Source organism: Amphibalanus amphitrite, unplaced genomic scaffold, assembly GCF_019059575.1.
Source record: "Amphibalanus amphitrite isolate SeventyFive unplaced genomic scaffold, NRLGWU_Aamphi_draft 000758F_arrow, whole genome shotgun sequence".
In the NCBI taxonomy this organism is placed as follows: Eukaryota; Metazoa; Arthropoda; class Thecostraca; order Balanomorpha; family Balanidae; genus Amphibalanus; species Amphibalanus amphitrite.
The window spans coordinates 203,448-218,174 of record NW_024882252.1 but is presented as its reverse complement, the minus strand read 5'-3'; the positions used below and the strand labels follow the sequence as shown (position 1 = coordinate 218,174).

The following is a 14,727-nucleotide window of genomic DNA, read 5'->3' as shown; positions in this document are numbered from 1 at the left end:
AGCCTGTTCAAAAAGCTCACTGGGTATGTAACAAATATGTATTTCCTAGCAACTTGAGGTGCACTTGCAAATCACCTGGCAACAACACTAGTGTACTCGGAATTGAACAGAACTATTTTGAATAAGTTGCGGCATATATCGCACAACTTAAAAAAAAAACAGAGTTCAGTGCAGTTCAGTGAGAAAACAGTCATGCCCAAAACAACAACAAAAACTTTTTGAAATGAGATAAAAAATGACTAAGTCATGACATAACCTTAAATTTTAACTGGAAAAATATAAGTTTTGGCTCAAACACAAGTAAAAAAATTGGCAAAATGTTTGTGTTATAGTTCTGGGGTAATGTTAGATGACGTTTGTTGTTTGTGTACACCGGTGTGTCACAGATGTGGACGTGTGATTGCATATTTATTATTCATTTTGGGTGATAGGCAGGTGTTATATTTCAATTTTGTCTGTCCCATAGCTGATATCAAATTTGCGAAAGATGATTGAGCTTCCTGCATGGATCCCTACTCATATGGTATGTTGAAGCATTCAATCTTCATGTTATGGTTTGATCGGCTACTGTGTTCCCTTTTTTTAATATTTGTCTGGTTTTCGTCATTTTCCTTTGTTGTCTGCAATGCTCTGATGCTTTCTCTGATCTTGACATCCATCTTTTCCAATTTATGTAATTCAAATTTGGTGTGTCATAAGTGAAGTCATTTTGAGGACAGCGGCTAGGTTATGTCTTGCTGATTTCAATTTGCTTTATTCTGGCTGTTCATGGGTAATGTCATGTGTGTATTATGATAATCCTGATATTATTCTTTTATAGTGAAACAAAAAATATACTTCAATTTTGATGCTTCTAACCACAGCGTCATTTCCTTTTTAAACTGAAGTTATTGAACTTGATTTTCATTAGATTTTCAGTTATTTATTTTATAAATTATCAGTACACTAAGTTTTGTGTGACCTGTATAATCTGACTCATATGCTGCTTACCTACAGGATTACGAGGGACAGAAATGGGCAGAGAGACTGTTTCAAGTCATCATAGTTCTGTTTGGAGTAAGTTGACAATTTTTGAGTGATATTTTGCTCTATGATTGCCACTGTACATGAGGTATAGGGCCTGTATTTAGATAATACAAATACAGAATGCAGATATAGTTTTCCATAATTAATTTTTGAATCTGTTCTTAAACCATACTGATGCATACAATAAGGCAGTATCATTCATTTATTAAATTTATAGAACATGTGCTATTTATCATGCTTACATTGCTCATATTTTGCTCCATGTCTTCCACCTTTATAACAAAAAGAGTATGTTCATGTAAACACTGCTTCATTTATTTAGACATTTTACAAAGACATTTTTCAAATTAATTTCAGTTTCATACCTTAATCAATATTCAATGATGCTAAAGCTTTGTCAATAAAGATGATGCTGTTGCTTTACCAAATGATGAGCTGATGCGCTCCATTTGCTCTTCCACAGGTTGTGGGCCTTGTCTGGGGATACTCCATCCAGCAGTTCTCACAAACTGTCTACATACTGGGCGCTGGTGTGGCTCTAGCATGCTTGGTGAGATAATAAAATAAATGTTGATTATTTTGTTTGTTAAGCTCATTGTTCACACTCTTGACTGAAGTAAGCTAGTCCATTTCCCTTTTGGATGCAAGGGGAAAACATTCTGATTTTTTTAAAGCATAATGGTGAATATTGAGTAAATTTGTGGTGGCACCTATACCATACACATCACTGGATACTTAAACTGTAAATAGCAATATTGGCACCATTTAAAGGAAATAGTTCACTTTTAACATGGGGTTTTGAGCTGGAATAGCAGTTTCGTAGCTTGAGCTGAGACTAGCACAAATCAGGAGCTTTTACGGCTCAACGATCACCCTAGACGAAGATATTCCATTTCTCGTTCCGAAAAGAGTGCCTTGTAGAGGAATGCGTGCCTTGCACAGGAATGCAGCCACGTCATCGTCAGCCAATCAGCGTGCTGCTTACAGCCAATGCAGTATGCGTAGGTTTGAGCTACGCAATATGATTGGTCAATGCGTAATAGGCTTCTGCGTCAAACATTATTTTACATAGAATATAGTTCGTCCTATATTAAAATATAGAACATAATTGTTTTTACAAAAAGGTTTTATTTTATTTCATGATTATTTTGAGCATAAAAAATCATAAATCAATAGCAAAATACTGATTTCAGGAAAGTGGACTGTTTCCTTTAATAATAACCCAATAGCCACCTCTAACTTCATCAACCAGAAATTTATATTTTAGGTACCACCTTTCTTGTTTACTAGAATGTGTTGGTTTCCCACTCTCATGGTTCAAAGGCAAGAGGTTACAGAGTCAAGACTCAAGCCCTCAGGCCTTTTCACCATATGTGTGTAAGTGATTTTTCTGCTTCCTTCGAGCTTCAGTCAGAATGCATCCCTGCCACTCCAATTAATTGTGTCTCAAGCCAGCCACCTCAGTCCCGACTGTTTGTTGTGTTAGTTGTGTTGTGTTATAGTTGTGCGCCCTCGAGCGGCACCGGCCCCTCCTGCCGCCGACTGACCTCTGTGCTGTCCCAGGTCCATCCGGAGCGCGGCACTGGCCCCTCCTGCCGCCGACTGGCCTCTGTGCTGTCCCAGGTCCATCCGGAGCGCGGTACCGGCCCCTCCTGCCGCCGACTGACCTCTGTGACCCGTGTTGCAGCTGACGCTACCTCCGTGGCCCATGTACCGGCGCCACCCGCTCAACTGGCAGAAGCCCAGATCCGCCTAGAGCGCAGACGCTTCCAAGGCCAAAAAGAAGAAATGGGGCGGTGAACGCTGCCGGGATCGGGCGTATATTGTTTTCATCATTCTGTGGTACGGGGACCGAGGGGCCTGGGTGTGGTTTTTGGTGTAGCTCACCGTGATGAGCGTACAGTCAGGCACGGAAGTGTGGCCGTTAGGCGGGTTTCATTTGTTCTCACAAAGCTGAAATCTTATTACGCGTCGCGTCGATGTGGTGGTAATAAAACATGATTTGTAAAACTATCGTCATATTGAATTATTCGCCTTTTTCCAGCGAGCTTTGTTCCGATTTTAGACTACTTATCATTCCAACTGCCTCCGAGGAGTTTATCTGCATCAACAACAACAGCTGTTTGAAAACATATCGACGTGTCGGCAAGGGCTCGGCGAGCCACATAGTTCGAAGTGTCACCGCGCGCTGCTATTAGACGCGCAAGGACCATCAGTCAGTATCCAAGCACGAGTTGACACGGATCTGAGCTGCACATATAGCAGGGTGCGAGACACAGATGCCCTGTAGGCTGTATTACACCAGTATAGCGCCTTTTGGGGCGACTAACGGAGCGAGCGAGAGGGTGAGTCTTGCACGTGCGAAATTTCGAGGGGGTACCTCCAGCTGACTTGTGCACGGCACCCTACTAACCGGTCTCTAGCGATGTGCCAAATTTGAGCACAATCGGCCCAGCCGTTCTCGAGATCTGGAAGCGGCACCCTGCACGTGCGCACGTGCAAAATGGGTCCCAACTGACTTTTGCACGGCACCCTACTAACCGGTCTCTAACCATGTACCAAATTTGAGCGCCATCGGTCCAGCCGTTCTCGAGATCTGGAAACGACCCCTGCACGTGCGCACGTGCAGCAGCACCCCAACTCTGGCACATGGATATGCAGTGCCTAGTGGGTGCCTACCTACATGCCAACTTTCAGCGCAATCGGCCAAGTAGTTACCGAGATATTGCAACAATTACAAAAGTGACACCTCTTCGTTTTGCACGTGGCACGTGCATAAGGGGTCACCCACATGCATCGGGAATAGTCCAATACTTGGTAGAAGGAATGAAGCTACCCCACAAAAATTACCGCATGTAAATCGGTCAAGTGGTTGCTGAGATATAAGCCTCGCAAAAGCGTGACCACGGCCGGCCGGCCGGCCGGCCGCTCATACTCAGAAATTTCCGTTAATCTAAGGAAAGACTACGCTCGCTTCGCTCGCTCCGTAATCAGGCCAGGCGTACGTCACATCAAATGGCGCCTCTAGAAGCAGTCATGGACCAGTCAATGGTGAATTCATTTGTACCGCAATAATTTATGATTCGACAATGTGGAACCGGGCGTGTGTCGCTTACACGAAGGCCCCTTGCAGCTGAAACCAGTGAGAGACGGGGATTGTGTTGTCCTAGGGATTGAACGAACCGTGCAAACGCATCAATACATTCTAAACTAACCGCATAGAAGCGCACTAGCCAGGTATCAACCATGTCTATGAATCTACCGACGTACATGACACAGCAAGAAGAGTAACAAATACAATCGGTGAAAAACAAAAGCGCAAACGAGGCTCAGTAAACATCACACTTATGATCACAAACATAAACCATGACAGAACGCCACGGAAAGCTTCCTCTGCCTGGGAATTGAAGATTAACTACGAAACAATCTCGATCCTCTTACCTTGACCATCTGCCTACCTCAAAAGTTTATCAACAAACGCAAGAGCACATCGGCCAATTTTGCGAGGCAAGGCACTAAGTGCTGCAATGAATCCACACGGTGGGGTTGGCCGTAGTCAGCTGTCGAGCGTAACACCACACAACACAGCAGTCTCTAGCCGGGCCCTGAGGCAGATGACTACCCAAGACACCGGGAGGGGAGGTTGCCGTTTGTGCGATACCCTTATCCGCCGCGCCGGGTGAGTCTGATCCGTCGCCGCGCCGGGTGAGTCCAGTCGGTCGGCCGGCCGCTCACAGGTCGTCCAGGAGGTCCTCTGCAGCCTCCTGCTCGGCCGCCTGGACCGCCTCCACGGCCGCCGCCGCCGCCGCGCCGCCATCGTAGAAGCGGGTCGCCTCGGCCTCCTCAGCGGCCGGGTGGGCGCTCTCGGAGGCCACGATCGGTCCGAGCCGGTCGGCGACCACGCGCTGCCAGACGGCCGGCCGCTCCGACAGCTGGCCGCGCGCCTCAGCCACCCAGGCGTTGTACGCGGCCGGCGACACGCCCCGGCACGCCGTGCGCAGCCGTCCGATCGCCGCCACCGTCTTCTCCAGCAGCGCCGGCCGTGTCAGCGACTCTCGCACGAGTCGCGAGATGACCCGCTGCATCTGCGAGCACAGCTCGTCGAAGCGCACGTCGTCGCGTCGAAGCAGGACGTCGAAGTCTTCAGCCGGGTTGACGGTGCCCACCTCGGTGACTTCTGGCTTGATGAGGTCGGTGACGGTGGCTGCCGGGCCGGCCTGGTCGGGCGTGGCGGCGGCCGCCGCCTGGAACACGTCTCGACCGGTCTCGCGGCGCTGGTGGGGCAGCAGCAGCTCCGTCAGCGGACAGGCGGCGGCCACGGCGCGCAGGGCGTCCGGCGCCGCCAGCGCCGGGTCCGGGCTCAGCTGGCGCAGCAGATCGGCGTCCGGCGGCGGCAGAGGCTCGCCCGGGTGGAGAGCGCGCGCCGCCAGCACCTGGTAAAGCCGCTGGAACTGCGGGCTGAGCAGCGCGCCCGGCTCCAGCCGCTCCGAGGCCTCCTCGGCCGCCGGCGCCGTCAGATCCATGGCGTCGATGAGCTGATCGACGGCCGACAGCGTCTCCTGAGGGACGGCCGTCGGCAGCGGAGGGAACAGCGGGTTACGCATGTCCTCTGCGAACGGCAGCTGCACCCAGACCAGACACTCGAGGTCGTGTCGGATGTTAGGCCGCAGCGCGCCGAGCCGCGGCGTGCCGCCGTTGTTGTAGGTGCGCCGCGCCACCGCCACCATGTCCGTCTCCTGGAGCGCGTGGATCAGCGCCGAGAGTGCCGCCTCTGCGCCGGCGTCGCCGCGACGCGCCACCACCTGCACCGTCTGTGTGTCCTGGTACAGGTGCGGCCCAACGTTGGAGGCGGACGTGAAGCCCAGGACCTGGATGGAGCGAGGCGCACCGCTGCGGTACTCGAGCTCCTGCTGGTCCAGCCGCGAGAACGGCACCAGCGTTGTGCCGTACCGGTACGCCCGCTCAGTCTCCTCGAACGGCACAGCCGAGCGCTGTTCGTCCTGGCGCTCGTACGTCGTCCGCCGCTTCACCGGCGCCGGCTGCGGGCCGGCCGCCAGCTTACGCCACGACGGCATGGTGACCTTCTTGATCTGGCTGTAGCCGGTTATGTTGATGGAGAGGCTCTCGCCGATCTGCAGCGGAGCGTTCCACGGCGCCGCGCGCGACTTCCGCTTGTGGAAGAAGAGCAGCTGCGGCAGCGCCTGCTCGAAGGTGAAGAAGCCGCCGTCGACGGCGCGGATCAGCTGCACCACGGCCGACTCGCCCTCGAGCTGCTGGCGCGTCTTGGCCTTGCCGTCGTGCCGGTAGAGTCCGCGCGCGCCGGACGGGCCGGGCCGCGGCTCGCCGCCGCCCAGCGCCAACCCGTCCTCGGTCTTCATCTGCAGGTCGTCGGCGGTCTCCGTCTTGCCGGTGGGTTTCAGCTGCATCTCGTCACTACCGTCGGTGGCCAGCTCCGTCCCGATGGCCATCAGGTCCACATCGTACTTCCTGAGCCCGGCCTTGATGGCATCCAGCTGGTCGGTGCACAGCGGCCCACCAAAGTCGGTCAGCAGCACGATCCGGCGCTGCTGGTACTTGTGCGTGCGGCTCATCTCGACCAGGTGGTCGAGCGCCACCACCAGGCCGTCCAGCCAGTCGCCCTGCGCCTCCGTGGCGTGCAGCCGGTCCGGGCTGAGCATGCGCACCAGCGGCCAGTCCACAGGCGCCAGCCGGCGCGCCAGGCTCACGTGCTGGTACTGGTCGGCGTCAGCGTCCGCCAGGCGGTTGTCACTCTCCTCTGAGCCCACCACCACCACGGCCATGTGATCCTTGTTCTTGTCCTCGAATAGCTTCCTCTGAGCAATGCGGTCACAGCACAGCAGGGCTGTGTCAATGAAGGTGGCTCCTCCATCAGCACACAGTGTTCCAGTGGAGGGTCCCACATCCAGCACGATGACCAGTGCCTCCATTGTCAATCAGCAAAGATTACTTCTGCAGTACTTGTCGAGCCATACACCTGAAAGAGCACAATATATGTAACATTCGCTTATCTGTCCTAACCTAAGGCTCATCTCAAATACAGGCATAAAGGTGTTAAGGAGGAATGTAAATCTTTTCTTCAATAAGAATTCAGAGCCTATGAAAAAGAAAAAGTTTGAAATCATTGGAAGATAATTTTCTCCAAATGCAATCATGTCTTACTGTCTCATCTTAGGAAACTAGTATATGCTACATGTCAATTACTGTTGTGAGGCGCACATTTCCAGACAGTTTATTTATGATTGTGCTCATAGGACATTCCAGCACTACTGTTTGGCGCGCCTTATGTTTCTGGGGTTCCGAAGTCCACTCCCTGCCTCAACTTCCTAAATTGCCATTCCCTCACAGTTGGACATTGGAACCCAACCAGGTAAGTAAACCAGGTAAGCAATAAGTATTTTCAATAGAGTCCACTAGAAACTAGAAAGTGTTGGCTGAAATGGCCACTGCCTTCCACATAGAGCCTGGAGATATAACTATTTAAATTGAATTTGTATCAAAAAACTAAAAAGATGAAAAAACATCAAATTTCTTTGCACATCAGCAAATTTATAATGTTGGGCACTTTAACCAACTACCTTCCAGCTAAAGCCAAGAGTTATACATTTCTAATTTAAATTTGATCAAAGACGATCAAAACATAGCAATTTCTTTGTCAATCAACACATTTATAATGCTGGGCACTTTAGCTATTTGTCGCAACATCTTCAAGCCCAGGACACAAATACTTAGTAAACACTTTTAAAAAGTTTATCTCAAAGCAATATAGAGGGTCATCGATCTATTTCAATTTAACTTTTAAGCACAAGCACCCACCCACACGGGCCACACCACAGATCAGAATCACATGGGTAACCAATTGTGGTCTGTGCACCTAACCTATTCACTTATTCACCTATTCACTAACAACTAAAATTGTCAATGTGGCGACATGAAAGCAGCAGGAGTACCAAATGTAACTTATTTATATGCAATGCACCATAAAAACAAGATTATACAGGCACAATGCGATATTCCCAATTATCTGAGCGAGTCGGCAGTCGGCACGGTCCCCGACGTGTTCCATCCTGCACCTGCACGACTTCTCTTCAATTCAAGACAAACCAACAGCAACAAACAATCAATATTTTCCATCACCTGAAAAATATTGAGCAATACCCAATATCATCAATATTTATGTTAAATTTGCAACGCCCCGAAAACATCCACAAATTGTCAATTGATCCACAATTTTTTTTTTGTTTTTACTGACGGCGTGATTGTTTTGTCAAGGCTGCGCATCTATTGTCTACTTTTGTGCCATCAATGCTTTTTATAATGCCTTTAATTTTCACCATTCAAATGCAATTTGCAAAACACATGCCATTACCGGACGATCGCCATGTAAAAAATAGCAATTGCGTGCAGGGCCAGTTTTACAGGTCATGTTTTTATATAACTAGTTACCTACAGATGTTTTATCAATTCTCTGGCTCCACACTCCGCGCTGCTTCAAAGCTGGGCTATATTTGGGCGGTTTACCTTTGGCTTTCTGATCTAGGCCATATCAAAAACTTTTTTTTTACTCGCCAGTCGCCTCCAACCCCTATGCTGTCCTCAGGGAGCACTAATTCTCAATCATCCTGTCCCGCTCTGGACAGTCACATCCATCCGGCTCGAGAAGTTCCTTCCTATACGGTGGCTGGTGGGCGGTGGGGTCACCGTTGGCGGAGTTGGGCGGCCTGGCTAGGACGGACTCAGCATCGACGGAGCACCAGGCACAGGGTGGCCGCACGGGCACAGACCAATAATTTCTCACATTTCTAACACCTTTCCGGCTCCGAAAAAGTGTCATTAGACCGAAGGGACCAAATACAGCAGCCTCAGGCACAGAAACCCTAAATCGGAACATCTCAGATCAGTCTCTTCTCTTCAACGACCATCTTAGCCTATAACACAACATTTGTCCTATCATTGATAACTGCACTCCTGGCTTAAAAAATAACGAAACAAGGGTCATCAGAATCTCGTCCTGTATTGTCCTGACGATGGAACATATTGGCCTCCATAGCACGGTACAAAACGGCAGCACGAGCTCCGCATCGGAATGCAGAATGGAAAATTGGTCATCACGATACGCACGCCACTCAGTTCGGAAGGTACCGCTGTATAGGAGACGGTTACCGCCCCGTGACAGCGCGCTACAGCCTGCGGGTCATCTCAGGACGGCGTAGAGAGGACAAACAGCGTTACACACTGATGAGGCACACAATTCACAAAGACAGCGAAAGGCACCCCCGTGTGGCACAGGCACTGGAAAAGGCAGATATCGGTGGACGGAGGCACACTTTGTACCTGAGAATGGTAACAGCGCCGACCGCAGCGAGCCAAAAATGGACAATACGTCACACGACATAACATGAATGTAAAAATAAGTAGACATCATTCATGATAAAAATGCAGCACGTCATTAAGTACGATACAAATATGAAAAAAAAATAATGGAAAAAGATCTACGTCGAAATCTCAGGAGGTTCGTTGCTGTACTGATCTACGAATTACATCGAGTTAAACAGCGCGTCACAACACAGTACAAAGTTAGCACAGTCAATGGTTAAGTACATAGACAAGTACATTGATAAGTACATGGGTAAATGGGTAAAGCTGCGCTCCAGCAGCGCCGTGACGCCCGCTCGGCAGTGGAACAGATCTGAGCCACCGGGTACTCGGATGGCACTCTTCAAACATTCACACTCAGTCACACATACAGACACACACACACACAGCTGGGGCGCTGGAGTCGGGCCGCTGGGACCCAGCTCTGGCTCGACACACCACTGCGGGAGCGCAGGCGGCCCTCGGCAGCCTCCGACGACTTCCAGCCGCCCTGGGGCGTCTCAGACGTGACTGCCGGCCGCCGAGAGGCGCTGTAGAGGGCCCGGAGCGCCGGCCGGCCGCCCTGGGGCGTCTCAGCCGTGACTGCCGGCCGCCGAGAGGCGCTGTAGAGGGCTCGGCGCGCCGGCCGGCCGCCCTGGAGCGTCTCAGCCGTGACTGCCGGCCGCCGAAGGGCGCTGCAGCGGACCCGGAGCGCCGGCCGGCCGCCCTGGAGCGTCTCAGACGTGACTGCCGGCCGCCGAGGGGCGCTGCAGCGGACCCGGAGCGCCGGCCGGCCGCCCTGGGGCGTCTCAGACGTGACTGCCGGCCGCCGAGGGGCGCTGCAGCGGGCCCGGAGCGCCGGCTGGCCGCCGCCAGTGCTGCTGCTGGGACAGGCCGAGCGGCGCCGGCCTCAGACGCGGGTCGGAGCCGCCTGACGAGGGCACGCCGACACCGCCCGCACCTGGACGGCGGGGGGGGGGGAGGGGGGAGTCAGATACCACTGTACTACACGGCGGAGGCGGACGGACGGTCAGAGCAGTTTGGACTGAAAGTAAGATACAACTGCATCTCGTACTGCAAAACATGATTGGTCAGGCTACACCGCGTTGTATTTACAAACGGGAGGAACTTCCCGAACTGCACGGAAACAACTCATTGTCGGCCACACAGCTTTCAGTGCAAAAGGCCTCAGCGGTGCTGTCTCAATGCGCTTATCTCTTTTCCACAAACTCTCAGAATCCTCCTCAGTTCCCTCCTACCCCTTTTATACACCCTGTCCACCGCTTCCCCTATCCCCACTCCCTCTCCCTTGTCTTACCGGGACCGATGGCCGGACCGGATCGGCTGCGCTCGTGGTGACGGGGCAGCGAGTGGTCGCCGCCGGACCGCGCCGCCGCCGCCGCCGCCGCGGCAGCAGCCGCCTCGTGCTCGTAGTAGCAGCTGGTGGGCCGGTCGGTCGGCTCGGCCGGGTGGCGGCCCCGCTGGGAGTGGTACTGCTGCTGCTGCCGGCTGCGCGGGGAGGAGGGCGGTCAGGGCTGGGGGCGGGAGGTCTGAGCCAGCGACGATTAGAGGCTCAGGCCGCATTCGGGGATACTAAAATGCTATGAGTCTAGAAAAGGTCTGACAGTAACGTAAGGAAGACGGCTCTAAAAATATCCAGAACTAGCCAAAACTAGCCGCACTTATTTACTGACACTTTGTTTGAGAAAGCAAGAAAACACATGGACACAGATACTTCGCTAACTCCAGCCAACGTCTACAGGTTAGCTTTGGCCAGTAATTGTCAAGCCAAGCAGCTGTCATTCACCACCCCTCCCCGCGTCCCCCGTTGGACCGGGCCGCCGGCGCTCACCTCAGGTGGTGTCGGATCTGCTCGTAGTTGGCGTAGTGGCCGTAGCGCTGCCGCTCGCCGCCGGACGCCGAGCCCGGCCGGGCCGGCTCCCCGTCCGGCGGCGGGGGCGCCGAGGGGCGCCGCGAGCCGCTGCCGGGCGCCGGGTACACCCACTGACCGGCCCCGGAGGACGGAGGCCACGGGTCGGCCGGGTGCGCGCGCACGTCCGAGACCGGGTAGCCGCGCGGCTCCGGGTGACTGGAAGAGTACCCTCGCGGGTCGGCCGACCCGTTGGGGTACCCTCTCGGGTCAACCGCACCCTTGGAGTACCCTCGGGGGTCCGTCTGGGTACCGGGGTACCCTCGCAGGTCGACCGGCCCGCCGGGGTACGCCCGCGGGTCGGACGGATCGTGGTAGCCGCGTGGCTGCGAGGGACCGGAGTGGGACTGACGCGGCTCCGATGGACCGCCCGGGTGGGACCGGTAGCCGCGGGGGTCGGACGGGTCGGCACTGGGTACGGCCGCGCTGCCGCCGTGGGGCTGGTGGGAGGGCGGCGCCGGCCGGCCCCCGTCCTCACCCAGCTGAAAACGAACAACACAGAGGTCAGAAGGAACTAGGATCACAATACAGAAGAAAGGAATGATACGAAACCCAAAATATCAATGGTTGGACTGTTTGGCTGTTTGTTTGAACGACTCAAATATGTACCGAAGGCATAACACACAAAATTGGAACCCAGCTCGCAGACTATGGTACTCCTCTCCTCTCGACCACCTACCCAGGAGTGGGGCGGCGGCCCGGCGCCCTCGTGTCCGCGGTGCCGCGGTGCCATGGGCGCCGGCCGCGGGTTTCGGAAGTACTCGCTGCTGCGGGCGCCCTGCGCGCCGCGCACGAACCCCGCCGACGGCACGTTGTTGTTGATCTGGTCCGACAGATGAGGGCCGGGCGGCTTCCCCGGGTGGACCTGGAATACCGCGGCGTCAGCACTGAAGAACGCTCACCTTCACACGCGCAGGTGTATCTCCTATACGTAAGCACCGTGGTGTATTAGCGGCCGTGGGCGATAAACGGACGTAGCATGGGTGCTCCTAAGTCCTAACACATATGAACCCACCAGTCTGGTCTGCTTTCAGTTCGACTCAAATTTACCTCACCGATAATTCGACTGATCAGTGTCTAATCTGTTGGCTAGTCTCTCGTGTGTTCGATTATCGCCTGCCCCACTCTACCCACCTGTCTGAGGTGCTGTTCGGCGCGCTCCTCGGCTGCCTCCGTCACATAGACGCCGTGCCGGGTGGCGTGCCGCCTCTGGTGCTCCTGCCGCAGCTGCACCATCCGCTCGGCGCGGCTGGGCGCCCGCTCCTGGCCGGCGGCCGGCGGCGGCGGACCGGCCGGCTGGCCCTGCGACGGCTGTCAGGGAGAGAGGGCCAGTCAGCCAGCACACACACGGTGCACGTAAACTGGTGCTGAACACGGCTACAGAGTTGACACACTGCATAACAAACTTAACTCAGCAAAACACACAATGGAGTATGAACTATACTGAAAACTTCACGTCAGCTGCTTAAGAGAATGACCAGTAATCATAAATGCGCTGACAACGGAAATATAAATATGCTCATATTTCTACACCATCAATAAGCAACTAGTCCCTGTCCCAAAGTCTTACGCTTCGACAGCACCATCACTTAGGTCGTTATGCTCCCAATGAACCCTTTCCAACACATCCGCCCCGCGCCCAGCCCGGCTACAGTCTGCCCGCTCCACTGACCGGCGCGTGGGTGATCCGCTGCTGCTGTGACTGCGACTGAAACTGCGACTGGGGCTCGGCAGAGGTAGTCCGGACCGGTGGCACTGGCTCACCCTGATCCTCCGATCGGCGCTGCTTCCCGAATCTGAATAGTGGAACGGAGATAGACACAGTGAGAACAGTGACAAGTACAGCGATCAGTGATCAGACAAATACAGACATGATCAATGACACTCCTACCTGTCCGGCTGATCAAGGGTTGATGTGTTCAATTAGCCGAATATAGAGTACCTAATTACGGTACACTGCCAAAATGGAATGAACAGTAGTCAGTAAGGGAGCTTAAAGCCATTGACCCACCATAAATTACATAGCATAACAATCTATCTGCCAAAAACGTCACAATAGCTTTATCAACACTATAAAACTACGAGCAAACTAGCACAGAGTTTGCCACCACTCACTTGAACATGCTGCCGAGTCCTTTGAGCAGTCCGGAGCGGCGTTTTCCCTTTTTGTCCTCGACCACCCCTGAGCTCATGGAGCTCTGTCGGGCGGCGGCGTCCCGGCTGAACGCTCCTCCTCCTCCGGCGCCGGCCGACTCCTCGTCCACTAGACAGGCGACAAAGCCGGTGTCAGCCGCCACGGCCACTGACGACGCCGCCGACACCAGAGAGAGGAGAGAGAGGGGGCGGAGAGAGAGGGAGAGCGGGGGCCAGTTAGAGGGCGGGCGACATGCAGTGCGGCGGAGACCAGCCACCGTCGGCCGACAGCCCCCGCAGTGTCACCGTACCCCGCCAGGGCACTGTCACAGCGTGCCGTGCAGAGACGTGAGCACGGACTGGCGGCGGTGCATCGAAAGTGACCGGTAGCCAACGGACGACCATGTAAGCACGCCAATGAATTGAGTTGCAGTATAAATCCCAGCAACCGTTCAACTTCAACCGTAGCCCACCTAGTGGACTCTGGGCTTAATCTTTGCAGTAGCAGGTTTGAAGGTACCACGAAAAATGTCATAAATGCCTCAACATTGCCAGTTTCATAATCGCTTTGAATCCCAACATATTTCAGAAAAAGATCTGACTAACTGCGTTGAGCCAAGGACAACGTGCTCGTACAAAATGAAACACGGACTACGCTACGAAAGCCAGGCTTCCAATGCGAGCGACATGCTGAACTGAACAACTAATGCTTATTTGATTGACTGCTTTTAGTAAGATTTTCATGCCAAATGCAAAGCACACAAACGATCTGAAAACATGCACATGCTCACGATAGCTTCATGCATCAACAGGAATCAGCAGTGATTTTTTTTTATCACGGAACACGAAACGTCGGAGGCTATGAGCTCGCACTGGATCATGCTCATGCACAAGCACAGTTTTAGCAGACGACAATCAAATGGTGTATTGCAAACATCGTAATAATTGATTTCACATTCATTTCTGAGAAAACAATATAAAGCATAAAAACGAAGTTAATACGCACGCATTAAAACCATATGAAAACAAAACAAAATAAAATAGGTAGGTACTCAATGAAGCATGCGAAAAATACAGACTCCACGTTACCATGTTCTCGTATCAACCTAGTCAGCGAACCAGTGTCCTGCCCTCACCTGTTTTCCCTCCCGCTGACGAACTGCTATTCCGTCCCTCCCTCCGGCCTCCCTCTACATAGCTCTCTCACTTACCTGAATGTCAATCACGTTCCTATCTTCCTACCAGCTCCCTCCTGTCCCTTCCAC

The 14,727-nt window shown here is 53.2% G+C and overlaps 3 protein-coding genes across 4 annotated transcripts in view; 1 reads left to right on the top strand and 2 right to left on the bottom strand.

Annotated features, from left to right (window-relative positions):
* Positions 1–170: 170 nt before the first annotated feature.
* Positions 171–3,036, top strand: LOC122365707 (signal peptidase complex subunit 1-like). The gene is made up of 4 exons (XM_043337141.1): positions 171–523; positions 997–1,056; positions 1,490–1,576; positions 2,714–3,036. The coding sequence occupies exons 1-4, from the start codon at positions 488–490 to the stop codon at positions 2,780–2,782; spliced, it is 252 nt and encodes an 83-aa protein (XP_043193076.1). The 5' UTR covers positions 171–487; the 3' UTR covers positions 2,783–3,036.
* A 1,149-nt stretch (positions 3,037–4,185) lies between these two features.
* LOC122365706 (X-ray repair cross-complementing protein 5-like) lies at positions 4,186–8,260 on the bottom strand. Of its 2 annotated transcripts, none has more exons than XM_043337140.1 (2): positions 8,182–8,260; positions 4,186–7,021 (listed from the first exon to the last, which is right to left on the bottom strand). In XM_043337140.1, the coding sequence occupies exon 2, from the start codon at positions 6,972–6,974 to the stop codon at positions 4,758–4,760; it is 2,217 nt and encodes a 738-aa protein (XP_043193075.1). In that variant the 5' UTR covers positions 6,975–7,021; positions 8,182–8,260; the 3' UTR covers positions 4,186–4,757. The 2 variants fall into 2 exon arrangements, with proteins under 2 accessions (XP_043193075.1, XP_043193074.1); XM_043337139.1 differs by lacking the exon at positions 8,182–8,260 and adding an exon at positions 7,861–8,175.
* Positions 8,261–10,208: 1,948 nt separating this feature from the next.
* LOC122365697 (partitioning defective 3 homolog B-like) overlaps positions 10,209–14,727 on the bottom strand; it is a 30,461-nt gene continuing 25,942 nt past the window's right edge. Inside the window, exons 18-24 of the mRNA XM_043337129.1 lie at positions 13,445–13,592; positions 13,002–13,125; positions 12,464–12,640; positions 12,009–12,194; positions 11,252–11,811; positions 10,718–10,908; positions 10,209–10,360 (exon numbers count right to left, since the gene is read on the bottom strand). Coding sequence (XP_043193064.1) covers positions 10,209–10,360; positions 10,718–10,908; positions 11,252–11,811; positions 12,009–12,194; positions 12,464–12,640; positions 13,002–13,125; positions 13,445–13,592 — 1,538 coding nt within the window. The remainder of the gene's footprint in view (positions 10,361–10,717; positions 10,909–11,251; positions 11,812–12,008; positions 12,195–12,463; positions 12,641–13,001; positions 13,126–13,444; positions 13,593–14,727) is intronic.

What these genes read in the sequence shown, in the direction of transcription:
- LOC122365707 (XM_043337141.1), top strand. Translation starts at nt 488, where the DNA reads ATGATTGAGCTTCCTGCATGGATCCCTACTCATATG. An exon ending in TCATCATAGTTCTGTTTGGA is followed by an intron (nt 1,057 to 1,489) that starts GTAAGTTGACAA and finishes GCTCTTCCACAG; the next exon opens with GTTGTGGGCCTTGTCTGGGG. An exon ending in GTGTGGCTCTAGCATGCTTG is followed by an intron (nt 1,577 to 2,713) that starts GTGAGATAATAA and finishes CCCGTGTTGCAG; the next exon opens with CTGACGCTACCTCCGTGGCC.
- LOC122365706 (XM_043337140.1), bottom strand. Translation starts at nt 6,974, where the DNA reads ATGGAGGCACTGGTCATCGTGCTGGATGTGGGACCCTCCACTGGAACA.